The 27275-nt window shown below is 36.9% G+C and overlaps 1 protein-coding gene across 9 annotated transcripts in view; it reads right to left on the bottom strand.

Annotated features, from left to right (window-relative positions):
- EPHB1 (EPH receptor B1) overlaps positions 1 to 27275 on the bottom strand; it is a 387938-nt gene that overhangs the window by 94608 nt on the left and 266055 nt on the right. For all 9 annotated transcript variants that reach the window (XM_088132648.1, XM_088132652.1, XM_088132650.1 and 6 more), the window contains 2 exons: positions 15479 to 15634; positions 647 to 982 (listed from right to left, as the gene is read on the bottom strand). In XM_088132648.1, coding sequence (XP_087988774.1) covers positions 647 to 982; positions 15479 to 15634 — 492 coding nt within the window. The remainder of the gene's footprint in view (positions 1 to 646; positions 983 to 15478; positions 15635 to 27275) is intronic.

The following is a 27275-nucleotide window of genomic DNA, read 5'->3' as shown; positions in this document are numbered from 1 at the left end:
CCCAACAGATTTTAGATACACTAACCTCTGGAGCAAGGATATTTCTCAATATGGAATCATACTTAAAAGATTTCAGCACTGTTCCATTACCTATTGCTGCTCATGTGCATCTTTATTTTGACATCCATGGTCTAGAGTTGCATTTACTTGCAGTAACTGCAGGAAGCAGTTACCATTTAATGTGCGTTATACTGCCCCAAATTAATATATCACAACACTGTTGATAACTAAAACACCAAAGAATTCAGAGTTACCCGCCTGCTGCACATCCCAGCACTGCTGTTGCCTCTCCTCATTCATTCATCATCCCAGATAAGCCTACTGGAGGAAGGCAGTGTTGTTGGGAGCTGTCAAGTATTATTCTGCTAGCAGGACTGTCGGAACTATAGTCATGCGTGCCATGAATTCTCCAGTTAGAGCAAATCCTGGCAAGAGATCTGCTCCCTTCTCCCAGTGTTTAAAAGGGAGGGAGAAGAAATGACAAGTACCAGGATCTATAGATAGTTTTAGAACTTTGTTGCAATATTTAATGGTTCTGAAATCAAGATTATATTCAAAACAGTAGATGCAATGTCATAGCATTTCCAATTTCTTTCTCCGTGTTCATGAAGAAAATCATACTGGAGGTCTCTGAACTGCATCTTACCTGCTTGGTTGGTGGTGATGTTTACTGAGGCATGCTGTGGTGGGAATGGGCTTTTATTGGAAACTCCATTGACTGCTTGGATTTCAAAGGTGTATGGTGTATGGGCCCACAGGTTGCTGATGAAGACTCGAGTTTCCGTAAGACCCAGCTGTCTTGGTACAAACTCCACATTGTCATCGCAGCGGGAGCAGCTACGGCGATCTGACCGACACTTTTTGCAGACTATGTTATAGGTCACATCATCACGACCTCCTGTCTCCCGAGGTGGGTGCCATTCTAATATAATTGATGTCTCATTGACAATAGAGATTACATTGCGAGGTCCTGAAGGAACACCTGTTAAATAACAATTTGCAGATCAAGGCTGTGCAAGTAAATGTCTGACTTCAATAAAATGTACAGCTTTAGTGATATTTTAAGACATTAGAATATTAGGCTTCCTGCAGTTTTGGGTAAAGTATTTATTTATTTATTATTGAAAACAATTACAATAATCCTCTCAGAAGGTGACCACATGAGTGACTGATATATCCCTTGTGTTTTTCTAATGTGGCACTTCTGCTGAGGACTCCTGAGATCACAGAGACTTTCTATGTTCCAAATTATCTTCGTTGTCTTCTCCATGGTATGCGGCAAACCTTTCACTTCTCCAAATGTTCCTTTCCTGAAAAAACTTGATTGAGCTTTCTCTTCTCTTCCCCCACCTGCCTGACCCATTACTACCAACAGTCATGTAGGAAGAATTCTAGTAGTCTATTTATTTTAAAATATTTATTTTTATTTAGTTTCTTACTTTACTTGTAAACTGCTTTGGGAGGATTATTATCCTAAAAACATAGAATATAAACAATTATAACAAATTTATTTGACACACAAATTCTCACTGATCACCTTAACTAAGAAAACATTTTCACACACCAAATTGACAACTGATGCTCCTAGAAGAGTTTTGTAATGGGCTCATTTATTTCAGTTACCTTGAGGCATATGATATCAGCAAATGTCTCTTGGATTGTGTAGGATAATCATCTACATAGACAAAATAACAGTAATGTTGTCTTTTTCTTTGCTTGTTTGTGTCACTGCCTTGTGGCCATAGATATATCCATATTTAGTACATTCTCTCCCCATAAAGCATGACACTAATTTGGTTTGGTATCATTCATTTAGACTATTATCTTTTAGAGTGTGTATGTATGAATGTATGTATGTATGTATGTATATAAAGGAGGGAATCCAAAAGCATAACTGATTTGACTGTGATGAAAGAATGAAAAAAATAGTGAAGGATGCAAGAATGATGAGATGGTCTGGATGTGTGATGGATCATTTTTTGAAAGTGTCAAGACTGGTTTGGTATAAAAAATGGACATAGAAGAATAAGAAAAAAATAAAAGAAAATAAAGTGAACATAGAAATACTATTGGAAGAAACAATCTGAATTCTGTACAAAAGGTAGGAAATTAATGTCCCAACAAAACAAAAGAAAAGAAAATATAAGGAAAAGTATGTGAATGAGATAAAAATGCAAGATATGAAGATAAGAGAAAGATGTTGCTTAATGTGGATTTTAAAGAAAAATAGTTGCAAGAATGTAGTCAAGAACTGGTTAATATTAAAATGGCAGAGAAAAAAATTGATGGAAAGGAAAAAAATAATGTTTTGGAAGTAGGTGAAAAGGGCTAAACAAGAAGCCTCCAGCACAGTATTTTGAATTAAAAATCAAAGTAATGAAACTGTAGTTAGAGAATGCTGAAAGGAATATTTTAGAGATTTGTACATAAATGATAGTGCTATGCCAAAGAGTGGAAATAAAATGAATGCTATAAATGTTACCATCCAAAAAAAGTGAATGAAAAGAAATGTGAGAACGTTGAAAAATGTTAAGACTTCAGTTATAAGATGGTATAACTGGAGAAATGTTAAAATACAGGTGTGATTATGGAATGGCTATGCAACTTGTGTACCATGTATGAAAACTGTATGTGTGCCAGATGATTGGAAAAATATTGATATTGTTCCTTTCATCTCTACAAAAGGAAAGGTAGCCAGAATGAATGCAAAAATTACAGGGGGTTTCATTTAATAAGTCTACTCAGGAAGGAATTTGGCAGAATTCTGATCAAAAGGGTATGAAACATGACAAGGAACAAAACTGAAAAAGTACAGTGTGCTTTATGCCAACAAGTAGGAATGCAGGCCATATTTTTGCTGTTCAGCGGGTCATTGAGATTGTGAAAAAGACAGTTTATTGTGAATTTTTTGCTTTAGAGAAAGTGCTATTATAAAGTAAATAGGCTTGAATTATGGAACATGTGTGCAAATATGGAGTTGATGATTGGATGCTGAATATAAGTTTTATATAAATTTAAGTTTAAATAAAACATTCATGAGAATAGAGTGCTTAGTTAATGGTTTGACATTAATCAGGGAATAAGACAAGTATGTATGATCTCACTTAATGCATTTATGGTTAGGTATAAGCAATGCTTGTGGTGACATTAGAAGTACTGTATGTTGAATAGATCAATGTGTATGTGTATGTAGATGATGCCATATTGTTGCCTGAAAACTCAAATAATTTGCAGCAAATATTACAGTGCGATGAGTATGATTCTAAAAAAATATAATGTATCAAAATCCATGATATTTGGGTTTGGCAGAGCAAATGGGAATGAAAGATTCCAAGTTATATAGAAATAGCAAAAAAAAAAAAAAAAGAAAGAAAAGAAAAAATGAAGAAATAGATGAATAGAATTTTTACTAAAGATAGGGAAGTGTATGGAGAAATGCACTAGTGACTAGTGGATAGTATGTACTATGTTGTAAAGAGTGAATAGGCTATGTATAATTTTGTTCTCATTTTGTTATATGAAAATGAGAGTTGGGTATGCCAATAAAAATATAAACGTTGAATGGCGGGAATATGTGGTGCTCAAGGAATATGTGTGATAAAAAGAGATAGGCTTAAAAATGAATGGGTGCTGAATAAATATGGATTGAATACAAAAGTATGTGATCAGTACAAAACAAGTATGTTGAAATAAAGAATGAATAAAGATTGAATCACAAAGCAATTGTAAGAAGGAAGAGTAATGGGTTAAGAGAGAAGTGAGAAGTTTGAAGGAGAAAAGGCAGTGGAAGAGGTCTATGGAGGTGGTGGAAGCAAGGATGGTTTGCAAAGATAGAAAGTATGGACAAATATAGTGAATGATGTCAGTATAAACTGGATATAGGCATTTTTCTCTTTCTTTTTCCTTGTCTTATTTCTCTCTCTTTTTAAAATCTAACTTCTATTTGTTATTCCTTTTCTGTTACTCCTTTGCATAATGTTGCTTACTCTGATGGATGTGTAGGCATATACTGTATATGTATGTATGTTAGTTAGTGTAATCTGTATTCTATTCTAGGAATACGCATCCCTAGCCTTATGTTACATGCAGCTTCCAGAGACTCAAGTTACAATCCCAGCACCCTTCAGAAGTTGTCACCATGTTGAAATTTCTAATTTAAAAAAGGGTGAAATGATCAAATACATGGAGAGTAATCATATTACTATATTTAAATTAACATAATTAAATTAGCTTTAATTAAATTTAAATTAAATTTAGTTTTCACTGTGGCCTTGTCCACCATTTGGAGTGATTAATTACACATTACTCAATGATCAATGAGGCCCTTGAACCAAATACAAATTGTATGAGTGTGTGTGTGTGCGTGCGCATATGTGCTGGTTTATATACAGCACACAGGAATGGTCAAGATGAGACCCATGAACAGCATCACTCAACTTGAAGCCAATATTCATGCATCTGGATTGAAAATACAGAAATAAATTTGTAGAAAAAATCTTCAGAGAGAGCATTTGTACATCCTTTCCCTAACCTTTTAAAATGCTTATTGTTAAGTACATCAAGAACAAGCAAATAAAAGGCAGAGTTTTGTGAGAGCTAAATCTGCCAAGGGTGGAAAAAGAACCTGAGATCAGACACAACAATTATTAAAACATGGTGTAGGTACCCTCCACATGAGAGATCAACAAGAAGTTCATTAGTGTGTAAGGGCAGAAGAAAAATGTAAGATTTAAACAGTGGAGCTGTTACAAAGTGTAGACTGGATTGCTACATCTCCATTAGAAGATCTTCATTACTTAGGGCTTCTTTTATATGCAACAAAAGCAAATTATTTATTCAAAGTTTGTCCTTGTCTGTTCCTCTGCTAACTCCTGAATGGTGGTTGAGTTTATAGGGAGAGATTTATTGCCAAGCCCTGAGCAAAGTTCTGACAAGTACAAAGCAGCAGTCATGATCATATAATAAGTTGTCTTTGGTTGGCTGTTCTTCATTGGTAGTATGATATCTCTTATCTTGCAGAGTCATGTGCTGAAGACATGCACTGTAACATTTTGTAGCAAAAATCAGGAAATGAAAATGAGGGTTTTGACACATGCAATTCATGGTAGGGCCTAGTCTGGCAGGCAAACACAACTTTCATTCTCTGTACATTCTTCTCTTCCAGCAAAATACCACAATAACTACTGTATTTCATTTCTGGTGTTTCCAGCATTTTCCCATATCTGTTCTGACATCACAGAAAACAGAGAATCTTATTTGCTTACATTTCTTTCTCAGCTGATCCTCAACCAATCTATTTTGTAACCATCATACTCATGGCCAGACTCCAACAACTTGGTGTCCCCATATCTACTTGCTTACAACTCCATTTATTGTCTGGACAAACATTTAGCAATTTAGCTGGTGTATTTTCCTGAAAAACATTTTAACTGGTGAATATCATTAAATTTTGATTATTTAAGTATATTTAATTGATTTGCTTCTATCCTTTAACTATAATTCTCTTTTTATCTGTATTGATAGCTACTTGGAGAAAGTTCTGGGAGGAGGTTAGGAGAAGAAAGGATGTATATATATTTAATTAATAAGTAATTAAAACCTGGAAAGCGATAAATTGGGGAAGATTGCCTTAGCCTGTGATAAGAATTCAAGCTGCTAAGTTATGCAGTTGGATATCTCCAATGGAGTCATATTTGCAGAAATTAGACAACCAAAACAAAGGTGACATGGAACTATTCTTTTTTGTTTAAATGTTCCATGAAACACATTTCAAATTTCAGAAAAGTCCACATAAAAAGCAGACACAGGCTGGTAGAGAATGTCAGATACAGTAAATTCTTATTAATACTATGTAAGTTTGAAAATTCTTATTAATACTATGTAAGATTGAAAAGATGGATATTTAATGAGGTCTTAGAAGGCTCTCCGTCTATGTCTATTTTCTATGTAGTTATTATGCATGAGCAACATGGACACCAAAGTTCAGAATATGTACATCAGATCAATAGGAAGTATCAGTCTAGGAATAACTGAGGCATTTAGCAGGGTAAGAACTAAGTTCAACACTGATTTTGTACACTGAGGCAAAGTCAGTTAATTGAAATTTAATAGCAACAATTCCAGTGTGGATAAAACTGGAAAGAATAACTAAAGACACATGTGCACATATAACATGAAAACTAAACAGGCAATTGTGTCCAGAAGAGAGATCTACAAAAGTTACAAAAGTGAGTCAAGTCAAGTGAGGAATATTGAAGGAAAAAAAAAAAGTCCTCTTTATTCTTTCCTTGAATTACAGAAAAATAGAACTGCCTTCTATGGAAGCCCCTATGGTGTTACTATTTGCCCTCATAGAAGAAATTATCTAACAAAAAGGGGTTGACCTAATTCCTACAAATAACTTGTCTACATTTTCAAGGTGAACAAATAACATCTATTCATGTATTTACTGTTTTTATATCCTGCCTTTCCTCTGACTTTCCCTCAACAATCCTGTGAAATAGGTTGGGATCAAAATAATCCAGCGAGCTCCAGGATTAAATTGAGACTTGCAGAGGCAACCACAGGTTCATTTTTTTTTTTTTTTGTTCAGAATGAGGAAAGCAGTGTTGCAGCATCTTGCTGCAAATTCTCTCTTTGGGGCATACATGTGACATCACAACACACATAAAAAAGGGTTGGGACTTGCACCATAATGCCACAATGATACTTGAATTATTCCCCTTGCCCCAGCCCCCTGCCCCCCAAGAATGATTCCTTGGGACCTGAACCTGGGACTTCTGAATCAAAACACAACACCTTAACCATGAAATTGCACTAGTTCTCAAAAGTAACTTTCACAATAGGGTAAACATATATCTCTGCCTTTGCTAAAGTTTCTGCTCCCAGTGTGAAAGCTAATAGCCCTTCATAGGGTCAACCTTAAACTGCTGGTCTCCCATGCTGGAAATGAAGCCAACTTAAGAAATTACTGTTCAAATTTCAATCTGTTCTTCAGCTTTGACGGCAATGCTGGCCAGGTGTTTTATTCAGACAGTGGTTATTCACAGCTGGTGATGGGTGGATTCCCTGCTTTTCTACCCCTCCCACCCTCTAATCCCTTTCCTTTCCTTTCCTTGGCAGGTCTTTGAAGACATGGAATTTCCACTGATATACCTTTTGTATGAGCCATTTGACACACCTTTTTGGCTCAATACATATTGATAAAAAAAACTCTGGAAGAATCTTCCATTTCTGTGGAGGTGAACAGGAACAGAGTCACTTTTTTGTGAGATGGGTGGTATCTAAATTTGAAATATAAATTTAAATGGAGTGAAGTCCAACAGGTAAATTGCACAGCACCACTTGTGCTAGTAAAAGTCAGAAATATTACATTTGATGCATAGCAAGACAAAAAAGATGAGGGACTGAGAGTGGGTTGAGGATCTTGCCTGCCTTCAGGCAATCTTTAAAAATGTGGTTCTGTCCCCAGGCCTGGGGCTAAGTGGTTGGGCAGATTCCCTTTTAGTGGTGGGCACAGTGAAGGTATGTTGTGTTTTGGGGTGGTCCCACTCCATACATGAGTTATGTTTTACACTTTGCTATGTATTATTTTATATGTTAATGTGTTTTTCATTTATGAAACTGCCTAGAGTCATTTGAGAGATGAGTGGCCTAGAAATGTGACAAATCAATCAATACATAGATATTGTGTGTCCTTGTTCTTGTGCTGGGGAAAGTATGGTGTATGAATGAATCTTAATTTGAATGATTTTGTGGTTCTTCCTCATTTACTTGGAAACTAATCCTCTCACCACTAAGGATAGCTTTGCTGGACACCATGGCACTGACAATGGTGGTGGAGAGGCTGCTGGCCAGTTTGCTGGGATCAAGGTATATAATTAACAGGCAAGTGTTTCAACATCTTACTCAAAAGAAAATGAATAAAAAGCAATTCTGCTGAATCTGTCACAGCCTACCTCTGCTCGAGCCCTGGAGGGTTTTCCAGCTGCTGTCTCCATTCCAAACTCCCTACTTCCCTCCTCTTTCCCCTTTTCTTCATAATTATATTCAGAGAGGCACTTTGAGAGAGCTTCTCTGATCCGTTGCCATGGTTACACAGATGAAAGCATTTTGTTAAAATTGCTAGAAAAATGCTGTCCTTTTAACGAAAATTCCATTCCATTTAATTTTTTTTCCTATCAGCACAGTTAAAGTATTTGTCATGAGCCATCTAGCAGCAAAGGCTTTGCTATGTACATAGTAGTCTAAAATGGTGCTGCACTTAAAACTGTTACCATGTTGAATTCATAGACACACACTCACAGTGAAAGCCTACAGAATTGTAAAGCATATTCATTTTTCCCAGTGAATAATAATGATCTTTTCTCTAGCCTTCTTGTCCCTTCCTCTCACCACTGGGGGGGGGGAAAAACCCCACACATAAGGTTAATTTTTCAGTTTACTCTACAAATGCTTAAGCTCACTAACTCAATTTTCCCTGACCTGGTGTTCTCCAGGTGAGTTAGGATTAATACTTGCAGATTCTCCAACAAGTCCCATGAGCTGAGCATTGTGGAAGTTGTAGTCTCAACCCATCTGGAAGTTGCCAGACTGTGGAATGCTGAGTTAATTAAAATGTGCTGACTGGAAACAGTGGACATTTCAGGCTCAATCCATCTTGGGTTGAGAAGGTTGGGAATTATCAACAAAGCAGTCAATCACACTTTTTTCAACATTCTTCTCCCACTCCTCCCCCCCCCTGCATATTTTTCTCAACTTTAAGCCTTTGTGACAACATAGCCAGGTAAGCAATATTGTTAACTAAGGCCTATTCTTTGAAAGCTTATTGTGTAGGTCAATTACCTTCATGCTCAGTTTCAAAGTTTTGATCTGAGGCAGGGTTATTAAAAGCAAGGCATCAGTCACTTCACAGAACCTTTTATCAACTTATTTCAGCAGTTAGTGGCAAACATTTGAGAAATAGAGATTATAGCTCCATTGTCTTCTTCAGTGTAATTCAGAATAGAAAATCCAAGTGGCAAACATATTGTATTTCCAGTACTGGTCAGTAAGCTATGGTCTCCTGCCTAATAAAAGGGTCAAACCATGACTTTCTCTGAGCAAATCCAGGGGAAGGAAGGAAGACAGAATTTATTCTTGCCCTTATGTGTGGCCTAACTCAAATTGGAAGCCAGGTTGTTTAGGAATGCCCCAATACAGTGAGCCTACAGCCAAAGGACATTATTAGATTCATTTATATTGTAGTCCATCATCTGCATGGTTTGGGAAGTCAGATGGCTTTAGAAGGCCAGTCCAGTGTCACTGGCTAATATAAAGCTTCCAGAACTACACTTTTCCTTCATCAAGGCCAGAAATGGGCAACCTGGAGCTTCACATGCAGCTGCCAGACTAATTTCAAATGCTACCTACAAGAAATCAGTTCTGGTCTCTGGTAAAAGATATCTGACTCTTTCCTGCAATCTGCTACTTGTGGGGAGAAAGAACTGAGAAAGAGAAACAAGGGTTCCCACACAATTTTGCACTAGCCCCACCCACTCCTTGCTTTAACCCAACATGCAGCTTAGTGCCCAAGAAATTAACATCTTGGGAATTTGACTCTTCCCAAATAAAAAGGGCTAGGGAGGTATGCTTAGGGCTGTACTCAGAAAAGTATGCATCAACAGAGGAAAATGGGAAAATAGTGTAGATGGGAAAGAAGGTATGCTACTTTTTAATATCACTAAATAAGAGCAAATCAGTCATGGGCCTCTAATAGACTCAACACACATACATAACTTTAAAAACACACATTCAACCCCAAAGACTTTGGGAGAAAGAGGGCTGAGAATTCCATATCTGTCTTCTCTAGTTGTCACAAAATATGGACAACCATGTGCTAACCTACTCACTTTCTAAACCTAGTTGTGACCTCATAGTTTACATACAAAAGTATCCTTGCCAAATATACTTGTAGGGATTAACCATCTTAACCTTCTTAAGCATGACTGTTATTATTTGCCCTTAAATTTTTAAGTTTCAAAAATTCAACACAAGTCTTTCTTGTTAAACTATCAATGTTTAATGTGATTTCTCTTTGCTTTTGTAAGATGACTTTGATCAGAATAATTCTGCTTCACTGTTTGGAACTCGTCTAGATTAAGCTGCCAAAAGCAGTCTAATAGCCTCACAATAAAAAGCATTTCTTGTTGGATGAGCAAAAGAAGGAGAAATGGGATTAGCCAGAACTGGAGAGAACAAAGCCTCCTAACATCATGAAATTACCAAAAGGTGCCATGGCTCTTTGTGGTCAAAAATAATGGTTAAAAAAAAAAAGACAGTTCAAAAGGTTTGCCTTCAATCTGCTTTAAATTTAGGAGTCATGAAGTTTGTCTTTCTACAAAATGTAAGTTTATGTATGTAAAAAGTCAGTAAATCCATCAAAATATTAACCCTGCATTTGTAAAGGGGAGGGGAGGAATGCACAAGCTTGAGATTATAACAGCTCAAAACCATAACAACATGGACCTGAGTGGCATAAAGGTTAATTTGGGTTATTACCTAGATGCATAATGTTGGATGCATCATCCACCAAACTGTTTCTTTAATGGTGCAGAATAGAGGAGAGATCACCTGGTGCCTCACTTTCCATCTCTATTCTGCTGTTGTTATGTACACAAAAGGGTTCAAGCAGTAATAACCAAAGGCCATTCCTTTTGGGACTGTCCATGCTCATTACTCACAGTATTGTTTCCATTGGCTCTGGAAAGTCCTGTGCCCTTTTGATAAATATAGCAATAATGTAAATTTTGTGTGTTGCTCATGTTTCTCTCTTTCTGGTTTTGCCTCTCTTTTATCTTGTTTCTGCCAGTTAACAGTTTTGTTTTTTTTAATGTTTGCTGTCTTGTAAATAAGCATCAAGGTATACTTTTAATAGCTGAATTGAATGGCCTGTGTGTTTGCTCTGGTCTGGATGCAGGGGTTGACTGGGAGAGTGCTAGGTACTAATTAAACTGGAAATTACCCACTGTAACTTTCCAACGCATAAAAGGGAATGTGCAAAGTGTCCAATCCATGGTATGTTGTTGCCTCTAAATTCATGAAGGGGCAGCTTGTTCATCCTAGCTTTTTAACTAATTTTTCAGCAGACTACTATTTGCTGAATTGTCATGAAACAGCCAATTATAGTTTCTTCTAACCTATGAATGGAAGCTTTGAATCACTTGCCCATTCTTTGTAAAGTTTGGTGTGGCCATAGTGACATCTTCCTTATTTAACATTGTGTTAGGACTACACTAATACATCCTGCATGAGGTTGCTTTTGAACAGTGTTAGAATATTTCAGACAGTCTCAAATACTGCTGTTGACCAGCAGCAATTACAAGGAGCCTCTGGTCTACAATTTACAACTACTATACAGCATTTTGGTTCATAGCCTTGAAAAAAAAAAAACAATCAAAGTGCTCATAGGACCTACCAAAATGGTTTGGGGTCTTAACAGCTTGGAACTATCTCCTGTAGAAAAATATCAGCAAGTATATTTACATGAGAAGTGTGTATGTATGTGTGTATGTGTGTGCAGATAGATAGATAGATAGATAGATAGATAGATAGATAGATAGATAGATAGATAGATAGATAGATATAGATATAGATATAGATATAGATATAGATATAGATATAGATATAGATATAGATATAGATATAGATATAGATATAGATATTTCAGATAGTGATTAAATGAAGAGCCTTAAGAACAATACAACTCCATGATTTCTCTTATAATTTTTTACATACTTATGGGGCATCCAGATCTGGTTTCTAGGACAGTTAAGGTTGGACAGTGATTAATTCCTCCTTCTGCCTTGCAGACACAGGGCCAGGAAGGAAGTGCAGAAGTTTTCTGCAGTAATGTTTTTACTGACCCAGCTCTGTTTTTAATTCTTATATGGCACATCCCTTTTTCTTTTTTCAAAATGAAAGGACTGGAGGAAGGATTATTGGCTCCAATCCTGATAAACCTATGTGACCTTGAAAAGAAATACTACATAAAGAACATGATCTTGGTTCAGACACCAGTTGGTTAGGAGAGGGACAAGCAGCAGTTTACTATGTCGCAGCTCTCCTGGGTCTTTTATCCATGGTTAGTGCTCCCAAGATCTCTTGAAGAGGCCATTCTCTTGGTTTCCACCAGTATTTGACGCACATATGGTAGAACATGAGAGGGGCTTTTCAAAAGTGTTTGGCCTGTGAAACTGACTTATCTTTTTATCTGTAACACATCTTAATGTATCATCTGTCTGAAATGATTTAGATTTTGAATTTGATGAATCTCATTGAAACTCATTGTGGCAGAAAATTCCCTTTAAATACATTTCAACAAGTCATTAAGAACTGATTATGAAGATAATTAATAGATGGCACCCTACTCTACTAAACTGTAACCTTGCTGGGTTAAAATCACATAATAAAATTTAACTTTAAATTTGTGTGGCAGATTATAAACAAATTGGCATGTATTTCCATCTTTTGCGAAATACCCAACTACTCAGCTATTTTGGTTGAAAGTTTTTGATGAAACTGAGAAAGTATTGTCAGACTAGGTGACCACTTGCATATGACACAACCAGGAAATTACAGATTGGGACAGTTTTAAAAATCCTGAAAAAAGGCAATACTAAAGTATTTCCACATTGTTGCCAAGAAAGCTACATGAAGATACCTGGGTAATCATCAGCTTTCAAGGTCAACTCAAAGAAATCTTCTCTTTTGTATATGTACAGAGATTTGCATACATTGTCTGTGACATAGGAGGCAACCCAGACTTTAGGGTACATGGATTCCCCAAATCTTTTTGTGATCCCTGGACAATCCAGAAATCATAGCATTAAATTTTGATGATACAGAAAAGGAGGGGCAATTTCATGCCAATTGGGGATGAACAGGAACACTGGAATGCTAGGAGAACACCAATGTTCTCCAACCAATTCTCCAAAATATCTGTCCAGTGTTGGCCTCCTCCATTTGCTAGATGTCAGCAGTATCATTACCCCATTTTTCAAAACCTGCAGAACTTTGCTATCCAAAAATTACCTGTCTCTCTCCTTTGAAACTGGAAGTTGGATAGGGTGGGGTGGGGCAGCAAGCATAATCCTGCTGGTGGACACAAATATGATCCATGAACACACTGAACACTTCACAAGATCAGTGCCAATATATGGGCTATCCACTCTACCTTAGGCTTACAATAATTTCTATCCTGCTTTTTACAGTTTGTGAAATGTATAGAAGTTAATGAAAACTGTATACTAAATGGAGAACTTTAAAAGACTAGTGAAAAGCTCTATAAAGCAGGAAATGCACTGGCAAGGAAGTGCACAGCAGCACCCACTAACATTCAGTACTAAATTTATTTACTCCTATGACATGTAACAATTTGGGAACAGAACAGCTGGCACCTCAAATTAAAACATTTTAAAATTAGGTCTTAACGAGCAGAAATAAAAACCAACAAATTGACTTTTTTTTATATACAGTACTTCTCTGATAAGGCACACTGTAAATCAGCTATATAACAAGAGGCAATAAAAAACAGATTTATTTACTACTACACTTCCTGTTACCAGTGATCAGGCAGTATATGGAAATTAATCTCTTATTCCAAACACACATTAGGCAACTCATAACCGTAATGCAATTACCTACAGAAGCATTATGCTGAAAGTAGTATGCTAATGCAGACTTCTGTGCAAGCAAACTGCAAAGGAAGTTAGAAAGGTGGGAGATCAACTTCTTCCCCTGGAGATGCAGGGGAGCCCAGCAGTCTCCAAACGGGGGAAAACAATTTGCAAAATGTCTCTGCAATATAGTACTATAATAAATCACACAAATTAATTCCAAATTTGTCCAAAACAAGATTAAGTTATAAATGAAATGTAAATTGAAATAACAGATAATAGTAGAAATCAGATTGAACATAAGACTGAAAAATCAAGGCTATCAAGGCCACCCTTTCTCCTAATGTGGGATTGTCAAATATTGTCTTCTGCTCATTTCATATATATTACAGACTATTCTATTTCTTTGGCAGGCTCTGAGTGCACACGTATTCAAGTTAAACTTCAGAGAATCTAAGTTTCTAGCTTTGGTGAGCCAATAGACTAAGCTACAATTACAGTTGCTAATATATCCCTTATGAAGAGGTGGTATTTATGTCCCAAATGTTAAAAAAGATTGATAAATTCACATGAAAAGAAAATGAGCACTAATGATGAAAAATCATTCTGGGTTTTGTTTTGTGTCTAATATAACATACATGCCAATAATCTGAATGGTAGTCATTTAGAAGACTCAAAGTTTTCATCCCTCTATTGTACATACTTATTTCTGCCTGTCATTAACATTAATGGTTAATATCATCCAAGCCTAAATTGTGAGCCTTCATTCTCAGTTCTTATAATAAATGGTTGATGAGTTTTCTTTTCTTTTTTCTGTCATTGTTGTTCTGCTGGGAAATACTAATTTTGATGAGATTCTTTTTCTTGTTGGTACATGTTAAAGAATGGTTTTTTCCTTAAATGGGACTTTCTATATTTGTAATCAACTAAGTGTTGATCTAAAAGCTAAAGATTAACAATTTTCAGTCCATTAAAATATTTTTTAACAAGATTATTTTTATGTCTATGTACCCTTCAAAAATGATTTGGACATCATGTAAGTAATTCTCTGCTATTCATTAAAGCAGCCTGACTCTTTTCAGGCTTCCATGCTAGTCTGAGAAAAAAAATACAGGTAGTCCTTGCTTAACAACCATTTGTTTAACAACAGTTCGAAGTTATGATGGTCTCGGAAAAAGTGCTTTACAATCTGTACTCACACTTATGACCATCACAAACCATCACACCACCACTCACAGTCATCGTTGCAATTTGCAACCTTTTTTACAGTGGTCATTAAGTGAAGCACCATGGTTGTTAAGTGAATCACATGGTTGTTAAGTGAATTCTGGCAAAAAATGTCCATTGGAGAAGCTGGATTCTTGTAATAACCATTATTCACTTAATGACCACATGACTTGCTTAACGACCACAGTTATTCCTTAATGACCATTGTAAAAATGGTTGTAAAATCAGGTCTGGTCATGTGTTGACTTGCTTAACAATCACCCCACTTAACAACCAATTTTCCAGTCCCTATTGTGGTTTTTAAGTGAGGATTACCTATAGTTGTGGCTCATTTCAGGAATTGTCTCATTAAAGTTCATGTGACTTTTAAATCTAAGCCTGAAAAAAGTCAGATTGATATAATAAATAGCAGGAAGGTGCTGTGCCTGCACTTGTTTGAAGTTCAGTGAACTTCTAGATCATTTTCAAAACATGATTATCATGATGATTATCATGCAGGCCATCCTTGAATGTTGGTTCTCCAGATTTATTTAAGAAGAATGGATCCAATTTGTTTTGAAGCTTACATGTTGTCAGAAATAAATGCTAGTACTTACTAGTACAAGCTACCTCTGATGGGTCAAAGTCAGCCCGATAGTATCCATTGCGACAAGTGCAGATGGGAGCAGCTTCTGACATGGAGCGACTGTTGGAAGGACATTGTGTACAGACTCCTGTTCCTTGGTTAGCTTTGAACATCCCTGCCGGGCAAGCTACAAGAGGAAAGAACACTATTTTTAATCAAGATTATATAGGAGGAAGGAATTAATCTTGCTTTGATACATGTTACCAAGAAAATGTTCAAAAAATTACATTATCATAGTTAGCAATAATGTAGCATTTACTTCTCTTATTTTAATAAAATTCACGAGGAAACGTCTTGAAAGCAGGGAAAAAGACTAGACAATTAATCTATGGATGTCTTGGGACTGACTTTGTTGCTTGTTCACTTTCCTTCTAAACCACATAATAACTACAGCTCTCTAGGAAAAAAGTTAAAAGTTAAAAAACATGATATACAGAATAAACCCAATAATGAAAAATAAAGGACAATAATTAGGATAAATCATCAACTTCAGTTAGAATACATACAGCATTTATAACATCATCACAATAAAATAATGTGAAGTTCTAAAAGCACTATGACTGTATTAGATACTTAGAAAAATGATAAGATTTTCTCTGGGTGTTGAAAAGACTTTTAATGTAGGCACCAGATAAATCTTTGCAGGAAAGGAACTCCATAAACATGGCACTCCCACTGAAGTATCCTTTCTCTTTTGGACTCGTTTCATTTAATTTGGCAGAGGCACCCATAGAACAGGCTCAGATGAGCACATACATTCTAGATTACATAAATATTTAGGAGGAGATTTTTTTTTCAGAGAGCTTCTCCCCGAGCTAACTGAAATGGGTAATGCCACTACTTTGTACTGAACTCAGAAATGGAATGGTAGCCACTGCAGTTAGCAAAGGACAGGCGTATAATGTGATCATGCTGGCCTGTTCCAGTTAGCAATCTAACTGCCCTATTTTAAAATTCTTTTAAATTGTAAGTTGATCAGAACTTTTTGGTACATGTTATTAAAGGGTCCATACATTTCTGACAATAGAAGGCAGAAAGCACCATATTTGCAGCCATTCCTAGTTCTGAGACTCCCTAGTCTCAAGGTATTCTGTTACGTGAATACCAATTTCAGGGAGATGCATTCTCTTGTGAATTTTGGCATTTATAATATTGAATCTGAAAAATTATTTGATCATTTTTTTAACATGGAAATTCAGGGCTGTGAACTAGACTGAGAAGTGAAAAAAAAAAAAAAATCCAGAAGAAGGAATTGGCAAACTACTTCTCGGTTGTTTGCCAAGAAAATTGCACAGATACTGCATATCCTTACAGTTAGTAGGAATTAAGTTCAATTCAAGGGTATATTTCATTTATTAATAGCATAATGTGCAATTCTTCAAAACCCAGTACAATTCTCATTCAATTTATTATTGTACCATTCTGCCAACTGAGTTGATCAACAATAACTCCTGGGAGAGATCAGCAGCAGCATACTGATGATATCTAGATGGATATTTCTATCCCAGGGTGAGCTGGTAATATGGTGGAAATCCTGACCGTAGTCTCCAAGGCCTGGACACTGTAAAGATCTGAATAGGGACAAACAGGCTGATGTTGAATCCCAGCAAGACTAAACTGCTGTTTGCCTAGAAACCATCTGGCTTTCTGTCTACTCCAATGATGACTGTAGATGCAGTAGGTCTACGACTTGGAAGTCCTCTGAGATGCATGACAACTAGATAGGCAGGTGAAGGCTGTGCTGGAAGTGCCTTTGCTGACTACTGGTGTGCCAGTTGCAGCCCTCTCTGGACAAAGAGATCCTGGTGAGAGTAATTCATGTCCTTGTCACCTCTCAAATAGATCACTGCAATGTGCTTTACATGAGGCTGCCTTTGAAGAATATTCAGATAGCAGTTGGTGCAAAATGCAGCAGCCCACTTGTTGGCAGATAAAAGCTGCTTTTCACATATAACCCCAGTAGTGTTGCTTTTCACCTATAAAGCACTCTATGGCTTGGTGCTTGGGTGCCTGTAGGATTGTGACTTTGCTTAGAACCTACCCATCCAGTCTACACATCTCATGGGGTGATCCTGAAAATTCCCTACATGGGAGATTTGGAGGCAAGAGCTTCCAAATAAACTGGTGCTTCTCAGTAATGGTCTCAACCTTCTGGAACAGCCTTCCCGCAGAGATCCCTATGGCATTCTCATTTCCCCATATTTGGGAATGTGTTCAAAACAAAGTTGTTAAAACAAGGTTTAAATGTTTAAAATCACTGTTGATTTGGAATACATCATCATACTTTGTTTTATGATATAGTAAACTTATTTTGGTTTCTGTTGTTCAGTCACCATGCATTTTCAGGGGGCTTAGCAGTATAAAAGTTTAATGAAGACCGTTCAGTAATATCCTACTTGAAGAATTGTAGTAAAATATCATTTTCAAGCTTGCAACTAATTATCCCCATTTTAATGTCTTCTAGCACACTGGTAAATATGGATGGTATGGTAACAGTTTGTATATTTCACAAATTAATTAAAACTGCTATTATTGTAATCCTTATTAGCTTTTGATACAAACATAAATGATGGCACTGGTAACTGGTATAACTCGTATAATTTCCAAGCTGATCAATGCTTTGTACTAATCTGTTAGGCTAGTAAAGATTTTTACTATTCATTAGTGGCAGATTGATAATGTAAAACTCTTGCAGTTATAATCAATAGCATTAGCTGTTGGTGTTCATTTGGATTCATTTGTTACTTCTCTTTTTTCAGCATGGAGGAATCAGGCATCTAAATCATCCATGCAAAATTGCTGCTACTAGCTGTAAATATTTGTACATCATATATATATCTTTACATGTCACATTCCTTCAGAATTTCAGGCCATTATGTTTAGCCAACCCTGCATAGATGACCAGCTGTCAAGATTTTAGTAGCATAGCATAGCAGTTGTAGCCTCAGTCCAGATCTTCTCACACAATTGACTGCATTATAAATACTAATCTTTTCAGTCTAATTGGTACCTTTGGCACTGGTGCAGATTTATTTTTTTTTGCATTTGTTTTTAACTAAGCCAGTGGGATTCAATATTCTGAAATGCCTGGTTCTAGTTTTCTAATTCTAAGATGCTAATGTAGAATGACACAAGGAAGACTGAGGCAGCTGGGATATTCATTGTAATGAGGTGGATGAGCTGAAATGAGTTGTTGACATGAGTCCAGTGTGAAATTTTTGCTTGGAGTAAGAGGTTTTGAAGCTGAAATAAATAAACAAATCCCAAATAAAGATAAGAAGCATTAACTTGACATGGAATTGTCTCATTTAATCATAATGAAGGGTGATTTGCCATTAAGAATAGAGAATCATACAGCCTACTGTCACACATTTCTCTTCATTCTGGTTGGCTGTGAGTATCTGATTTACATAATCACTGAATAATAATATGCCTTTACGTGCAGAATATCCACACTGTGAGACAATAATCAAGATTCAATCCTTGTCATGAGAGGTAGACACAGAAACAGGAATAGTGAGGATGGGTGAAAAGAAAGAATGAATCAAGACATTGTCTGGAGAATTGTCACATTCAACCTTCAGTTGATCAAAGATCTCTTCTTTGATTGCTTTTAAATACTTTTTCATTATTCATTTGAAAATGTCTGTATATCCATAAAAGCCATCTGTAAAGTCTTTTGATTATCTTCTCTCAAATTACAATTAGGATATCATCTAAGAATGTGTTCAACAAGGTTAGCAATAAATTTATAAACAGAAAACTAGAGCACTGATGAAGCTTGGATGTTTGCATATATCTATCCACTCTCCATACCTCCATACCAACACAAAATGCCAATGGATGGACAGAATTGCTTGCTCCAACTTCCATGAAAGATGTGCAGCCCAAAGCTGAATTAGTTGTATTGCTGTTTCCCCTTCCTACAAAAGTATTTCTTTATATAACAGTTACAATATGGAAGAAAACAGATGGATCAAAGATGCTGTAAGATAGAGGTTGAGGTTTGTAATCTAAATTACATGTATAACTGAATAAGAGAGAAAACTTGAAAGATCTTATTGAGCTGAGGAGAACACTAACTGAAGTGTTATGTAAGCAGAAAGGGACATTTCTATTTGCTTATCAAGAAACATAGACCTCTATGGAAATAGGATCTGAGAAAAGAAAGATTTGAGAAAAGAAAAAATGAAGTCAGCCTTTATTCTTGAAAACGCTACCTTGGGAGTCCCAAGTGGTTCAAATACTGCAGCTACTGTATTAGCTAAACCAACAAAGATGACCTTCAGTACTCTACCAGCTGGAATTACATACTCTGGCTTCAACTGTTCTCACCATCCTTTTATTTCTCCATAGATCTGGGGTTGATTTATCGGTAAAGAAATTAGTGGCAAATCAAACATTCCTCAAATACAGCCAGTCAGACAGGATAACTGAAATAGCAACCTAAGAACCCCAATTATGAAATTTCCTCTCTGCCCTCAGCCACTGGTTGGCACCAAGGAGATTAATTTATTCATGCAGGGGTTTTTGTTTTGTTTTGTTTTTGAATTTGTGCTGCTGATTTTTTGTTGTATGTCTCTGTTGTTACTCCTCCTATCCTATAAAATGGTTATAGCCCACTGCTTTTTTTTTTCCCATATTTTAAGTGTTATGCTTTTAAATTGCTTGATCTTTTAGAGTATTTTAAATTATAAAAACCTGGAAATAAATTTTATAAATCCATATATATATCAGGTCTATACAGTGGTTTGGATTTGATTCTAAGATGTACTTTGGAGAATATGGAGGTACAAACATAGGACCTGTCTATCACTGTCAATCAGCTGCATCTTTTCTTGAGTTTATGTGCACTAATAAATATCAGTATAATTGGTTAGTTCTTGCTGTTTCCTGTAATTCCTAGAATCCAGAACTGCTCTATTTAGGGTTACCAGATATCTGAACAGGCAAAGGAGGACACAGACAATTGGAAAAGAGGACAAATGGGAGGAAAAGGAGGATACACTGTTTAACTTTCTTGACATCCACAACAAAAATTACAGTGAAAAAGTGTCCCCCCTCAAAAAAAGTACTTAGGCCTACATGTATATGAAATAACTTTTCCCAGCATCAGAAAGGCTGGTTTTTCAATCCCAGGAATGTGCTAGAGCCAGTTAGGAGGCAAAAGCCTTCAGTACATAATGTGATGGAAGGCATGAGTGGGGAGGATCCTGGTATGGGGCTTCAAGGTTACTGGGAGGGGGAGTGACATTCTAAGCATCTCCTCAGCCCCCAGCTGGACTGTGTGAAAGTAAGGAGGAAGAGACTGGCCCCTCCCTAAGGGCTTGATGGTTTTAGTTGCTCTCGTTGGGGAATTAGAGTTAGTCTGGTGAGATTCTGTCTATTAGGTGTACGCTAATAAAGAAGCTGAGCTTATTTCCGGACTCTCTCGTGTGAACCTGACACATAACTGATTAAGATCTTGTCAATTTCAGGCAGCAGTGAAAGCCAGCCCTGGGTACTAATCTACTAATTAAGGTCACAGAATGGAGCTTGTTAACTTGTGGTTGGCACTTATTGGGGAAGCGCTGCTGGGCAGAGAAAAGCTGCTCAGGAAGAGATTGCTTGTAGATATTCAAAAAGCCGGACAATACTTGATTTTAAGGCTATGACTGCCAGATGGAGGACATGAGGACAAAAGGGGAACATGTCCTCCTTTTGCCAGACATCTGGTAACCCTAGCTCTATTCATTTCCCTCTGTTCCTAATGCACAGGAATACTCAATACCCAACCTCCAATTAAGTCTGCAAACTATAAAGCTATAAAATATGGACGTTTAAACCTCCTCATTAATATCTGTGAGATGGAGAGTGTCAGAGGGCATAGTGGGAGAAACCTCACCAGTTGACTTTCTAATAAATGGATGTTTTGCAACTAGCCAATTTTATGAAAGTGTTCATGCCTTGTTTTCAATACTCCAAATACCCAAAGTGTTGCCTAGCCCAATCTTGTTTCCCCTCCCCCCCTTCTTCTTCTTTAGCCTTTTCTGTAAAATAAGATAGCAGAGAGCTTAGAAATAAAATGAGGGAAGATTCAGGAACAATAAAATGAGGGAAGATTAAGGAACACAATCTGGGAACTGAGACTTATTAACACTGAATTCCCTGGGGAATTCCTTGCTAGCCTAGCACAAAGTATATCATTAAGAGGGATGGACAGACCTACTGTTTTTGGTTTGTTCAGTTCTTTATTTTTCCAATTTCAAAATAAAATTATCTCATAACTCTGAAAAACCCTCAATATAGTTTTATTTTATGTGTAATTTTACTAATCCATCCTAGCATTTCCCCGCAGGTGTAAGGTCTGCTTTTTCAGATCAAACAAATGTTGATCCATTGGTTGTGACAGGAATTGACTGACCAGCTTGTCACCCAAGCCTGACATCGTTATAAAATCCATTTGGGTACATTATTTTCACTCATTTGCTTTTGTGTGTAAGTTGTTTTAGGAGACTTCATCTACAAAAATTGGAGAAGTACAATATAAATATTAAAATGTAATTGCGTTTCAGTTTGCACAGTGGTTTGAAAAGTGCAAATTAAAAAATTCACTCTACTGCAAACCAAACAAATTCCTCTCCGTATCCCTGACTATTGGAGAACAAGTATAATCAATATGCTGATAACAGTTTCTACTTTTCCATTACATCTGACTACGCATGTTTTGTACTAGTAATGGAGTAGATGAGGGCCAATAAACTGATGTTAAATCCTGAAAGCATAGCAAATAGAATGGGTGATTTGAAAACACAAGACAAAAGTTTAGGAAAGAATGTAAAATCATTTGCCTATTAAGATTCTGGTGAAAGAGGTGGTTTATTAACCCACTTTCTAAATATTGAGAGAATGGGAGCAAAACAAAATTTCCAAGGAAGTATGTTCCATAGCCTAAGATCAGTGATGGAAAAGGTCCTTGTGTACTAGATAGATGTGCCTCTGTAGCTCTGTAAGTCTTCTTCCACACTTAGTGGATGGACAGGTTTACAATAGGAGAGGCAATTCCTCATGTACCGTAGTCAAACTTTAATATCCTTGAAGTTTTAGAAGTCAACTTAAATTATCTATGGTAAGCAACTGGTAACCAGTATAGATTTTTGGTGGAAGCATTATGTGATCCCTGCTGCTTGCATCCATTAGTATCAAATTTTCCACCCTGGTATGGAAAACTAAAGCACAATGAAAGCAAAAAGTAATAGACTGTAATTTTGTAATTTTAATTGATTTTAACTGTTTTGTAAACTGCCCAGAGCCATTTTAAGATACACGGTGACAAATTTGATATATAAATAAATAAATAATAAAAGTAATAACTTTTTGTTGCTTCTACTGTTGCTATAGTGGCATACTATCAATGATATTTGCCTGGACATTGGCAACCTAACCGTAGATATTCATGTACTTGTAACATCACATTTAGTTTATTGTAATATGTTATGTATGAACTATTCTTATGCTTGATCCAGAAGCTGTAGCTGATACAAAACACCAACAAAGGTGCTGAATGGGGTACCTGGCCATGTACATATGATAACTTTGCTGAAGCAACTTCACTGGCTACAAACTAACTACAGAATGAGATTCAAGATTTTGCTTTTGACATGCAAAAATCTATATGATTTGGAATCTGAATACCTTTCATGCTACAGCCCTATCACTAAGATCATCACAGGAGATTCCCTTTGATGGAATGAAACCTTGCAATTACTCATGAGTCAGCCTTCCCTGGGATAACTGCTATGTGTGGTTCATTTTTCATATATTCTTTTTCAACCATTTACTTTTCAATTTTATAATGTGTATGTGCACAGGCTCAAAAGTCCACTTAGTCTTTGAATAGTTTAGAAGGCCTCTGATTCAATTCACCTCATCCAACTGATTTGGCAGTTAAATTATTTGATTTACAGAAGCTATGAACCAAAGCTTTAGGCAGCTCTGTCTTCTATGTTCCTATGAATTTAACATACCTCATAATGGGCATAGAGAAATGGCAAGTCCTTTTTTTTTTTTCTTATGGGGAAGAACAGTAATGTTGTTCGTTCATCAGGCTGCACAGGTACAGTTGAAGAAAATAAATATAAATCTGGCAGCAGAAAAGTATGCAGACACACACACACACACACACACACACAGACAGAGTGAAAAAAGTACTAAGAGGGAATGACCACTAGAGGAGAAAGAACACAGAATGGAGTTAAGAGTGAAGCGAGCATTCTGCTCAACTATTCTTCAAAGTGGTAAGCCAAGTTTCTAGAATTATAACGTATTTGTTCTCTCATATGATGCATGATTTGAAGATTTTGAACATTAAAAATACATTTAATATGTATTTACAATATGTAAATTTAAAAAGTAATAATATGTATCTGTTAATAAAGTTGTGCCTTAAAGAATAATCAATAGAAAATAAAATTAAAAGGCAGCGTTTATAAGCAAAAGGAAGTTTATGTTCAACATACATAAGGGAATGGGAACATCTACATCAAGAAGAAGCAACAGGAAAATAAACCACTTTTTTTACAGATATCAACTTATATGAATATAAAATCCATCAATACTATTTCGTCTAGCATTTACCTCCCTTTCAGAGATTCTTACCCCTACATATAATACATCACCCACAGTGACATTTCTTCCTTAAGAAACATGTTAAACCTTGCAGTGATTGAGATAAGAGAAAGTAACTCTCATCCCTTGTCTGCTCATCAGGATATGAACCATCTCCTCATGCTGAAGGAGGGGAAATTAATAAGAGCAAACTGAACCAACCACTTTCAAGCAATTTCCTTGAAAAAGAGTAGGCCACCTAATCTTTACTGGAATTCTTTAACATCTAATTCAAAACATAGAAAAATGCCTCGTTCTCCCACTTCTTTCAGATAGTAAAAGGGATTCAGAATGTGCCGCATAAAGATAGGCAAAAGGATCACAAATGCTTTTCGATAAAAACTCAGTTATCACTACAATAACTGAAAACATTCTTTATAATGCATTCTGGAGCTCATAGAGATGTCTGTTAAGCTTCTCAGATAGCTGATGCAGCATTCCTCAGCTTGGAACTCTCTAGATATTTTGGCCTACAGCTCCCATAAACTCCAATAAGCTTCCATAAGCTCTGACCCCTGGCCATGCTGATATTTAGAAAGTTTCTTGCCAGCTTGAAAGCAAAAATCCTGTTGTTGTTCAGTCGTTAAGTCATGTCAGACTCTTCGTGACCCCATGAACCATATTGCGCCAGGCCTTCCTGTCCTTCACTGCCTCCCAGAGTTTGCTCAATTTCATGCTCATTGCTTCGGTGATGCTATCTAACCATCTCATCCTCTGCCATCCTCTTCTCCTTTTGCCTTCAATCTTTCCCAGCATCAGGGTCTTCTCCAAAGAGATCTCTCTTCGCATTAGGTGACCAAAGTATCTGAGCTTGAGCTTCATTATCGATCCTTCCAATGAGCAATCAGGGTTGATTTCCTTTAAGATTGACTGGTTTGACCTCCTAGCAGTCCAGGGGACTCTCAAGAGTCTTCTCCTGCACCACAGTTCAAAGGCATCAATTCTTCGGCGCTCGGCCTTCTTTATGGTCCAGCTCTCACAGCCATACATTACTACTGGAAAAACCATAGCTTTGATTATGCAGATCTTTGTTGGCAAAGTGATGTCTCTGCTTTTTAATATGCTGTCTAGGTTTGTCATAGCTTTCCTCCCAAGGAGCAAGCATCTTTTAATTTCATGGCTGCAGTCTCCATCTGCAGTGATCTTGGAGCCCAAATAAATAAAGTCCGTGACTGCTTCCATTTCTACCCCTTCTATTTGCCAGGAATTGATGGCTCTAGATGCCATGATCTTAGTTTTTTTAATGTTGAGTTTCCAAGCCAGCTTTTGCACTCTCCTCTTTCACCCTCATCAAGAGGCTCTTTAGTTCTTCTTCATTTTCTGCCATTAGGGTGGTATCATCTGCATATCTGAGGTTGTTGATGATTCTCCCTGCAATCTTAATTCCGGCTTGTGATTCTTCCAGCCTGGCATTTCTCATGATGTACTCTGCATATAGGTTAAATAAGCAGGATGACAATATACAGCCTTGCCATACTCCTTCCCTATTTTGAACCAATCAGTTGTTCCATGACCAGTTCTAACTGTTGCTTCTTGGCTTGCATACAGATTTCTCAGGAGACAGGTAAGGTGGTCTGGTACCCCCATCTCTTTACAAATTTGCCACAGTTTGTTGTGATCCACACAAAGGCTTTTGCATAGTCAATGAAGCAGATGTTTTTCTGGAACTCTTGTGCTTTCTCCATGATCCAGCGAATGTTGGCAATTTGATCTCTAGTTCCTCTGCCTCTTCAGAACCCAGTTTGTACATCTGGTAGTTCTTGGTTCACGTACTGCTGAAGCCTAGCTTGTAGGATTTTGAGCATAACCTTGCTACCATGTGAAATGAGTGCAATGGTGTGATAGTTTGAGCGTTCTTTGGCATTGCTCTTCTTTGGAATTGGAACGTAAACTGACCTTTTCCAATCCCATGGCCACTGTTGAGTTTTCCAAACTTGTCAGCATATTGAGTGCAGCACTTTAACAGCATCATCTTTTAGGATTTTAAATAGCTCAGCTGGAATACTGTCATCTCCACTAGCTTTTTTGTTAGTAATGCTTCCTAAGGCCCACTTGACTTCGCTGTCTAGGATGTCTGGCTCAAGGTTAGTGACCACACCAGTATGGACATCAGGGACATTAAGATCTTTCTTGTATAGTTCTTCTGTGTATTCTTGCCACCTCTTCTTAATCTCTTCTGCTTCTGTTAGGTCCCTGCCTTTTTTGTCCTTTGTCATGCCCACCTTTGCACAAAACGTTCCCTTGATATCTCCAATATTTTTGAAGAGATCTCTAGTCTTCCCCATTCTATTGTTTTCCTTGATTTCTTTGCATTGTTCATTTAAGAAGGCCTTCTTATCTCTCCTTGCTATTCTCTGGAAATCTGCATTCAGTTGCTTATATCTTTCACTTTCACCCTTGCTTTTTGCATTCCTTCTTTCTCCAGCTATTTGTAAAGCCTCATCAGACAGCCACTTTGTTTTCTTGCATTTCTTTTTCTTTGGGATGATTTTAGTTGCTGCCTCCTGTACAACGTTACGAACCTCCACCACAGTTCTTCAGGCACTCTGTCTACCAAATCTAATCCCCTAAATCTATTCTCCACCTTCACTGTGTACTCACAAGGAATATGATTCAAGTCATACCTGAGTGGTCTAGTGGTTTTCCCTACATTCTTCAATTTAAGCCTAAATTTTCAATAAGAAGCTCATGATCTGAGCCACAATCAGCTCCCGGTCTTGTTTTTAGTAACTGTATAGAGTTTCTCCATCTTTGGCTGCAAAGTACACAATCAAACTGGTTTTGGTATTGACCATCTGGTGATGTCTATGTGTAGAGTTGTATCTTGTGTTGTTGGAAAAGTGTGTTTGCTATAATCAGCTTGTTCTCTTGACAAAACTCTATTAGCCTTCGCCCTGCTTCATTTTATACTCCAAGGCCAAACTTGCCTGTTATTCCAATTATTTCTTGACTTCCTACTTTAGCATTCCAATCCCCTTTGATGAAAAGGACATCTTTTTTTGGTGCTAGTTCTAGAAGGTGTTGTAGGTCTTCATAGAACTGGTCAAGTTCCGCTTCTTCGGTATCAGTAGTTGAGGCATACCATGGACAATATCAAAAGGTAAAAAATCCTGACACAAACA

Source organism: Python bivittatus, unplaced genomic scaffold (assembly GCF_059951505.1).
Source record: "Python bivittatus isolate LINGU-HERP-01145 unplaced genomic scaffold, Pbiv_v1 ctg000980_np1212, whole genome shotgun sequence".
Taxonomy (NCBI): Eukaryota; Metazoa; Chordata; class Lepidosauria; order Squamata; family Pythonidae; genus Python; species Python bivittatus.
The sequence above is the reverse complement of the archived record's forward strand: the minus strand, read 5'-3'. Positions and strand labels throughout refer to the sequence as shown.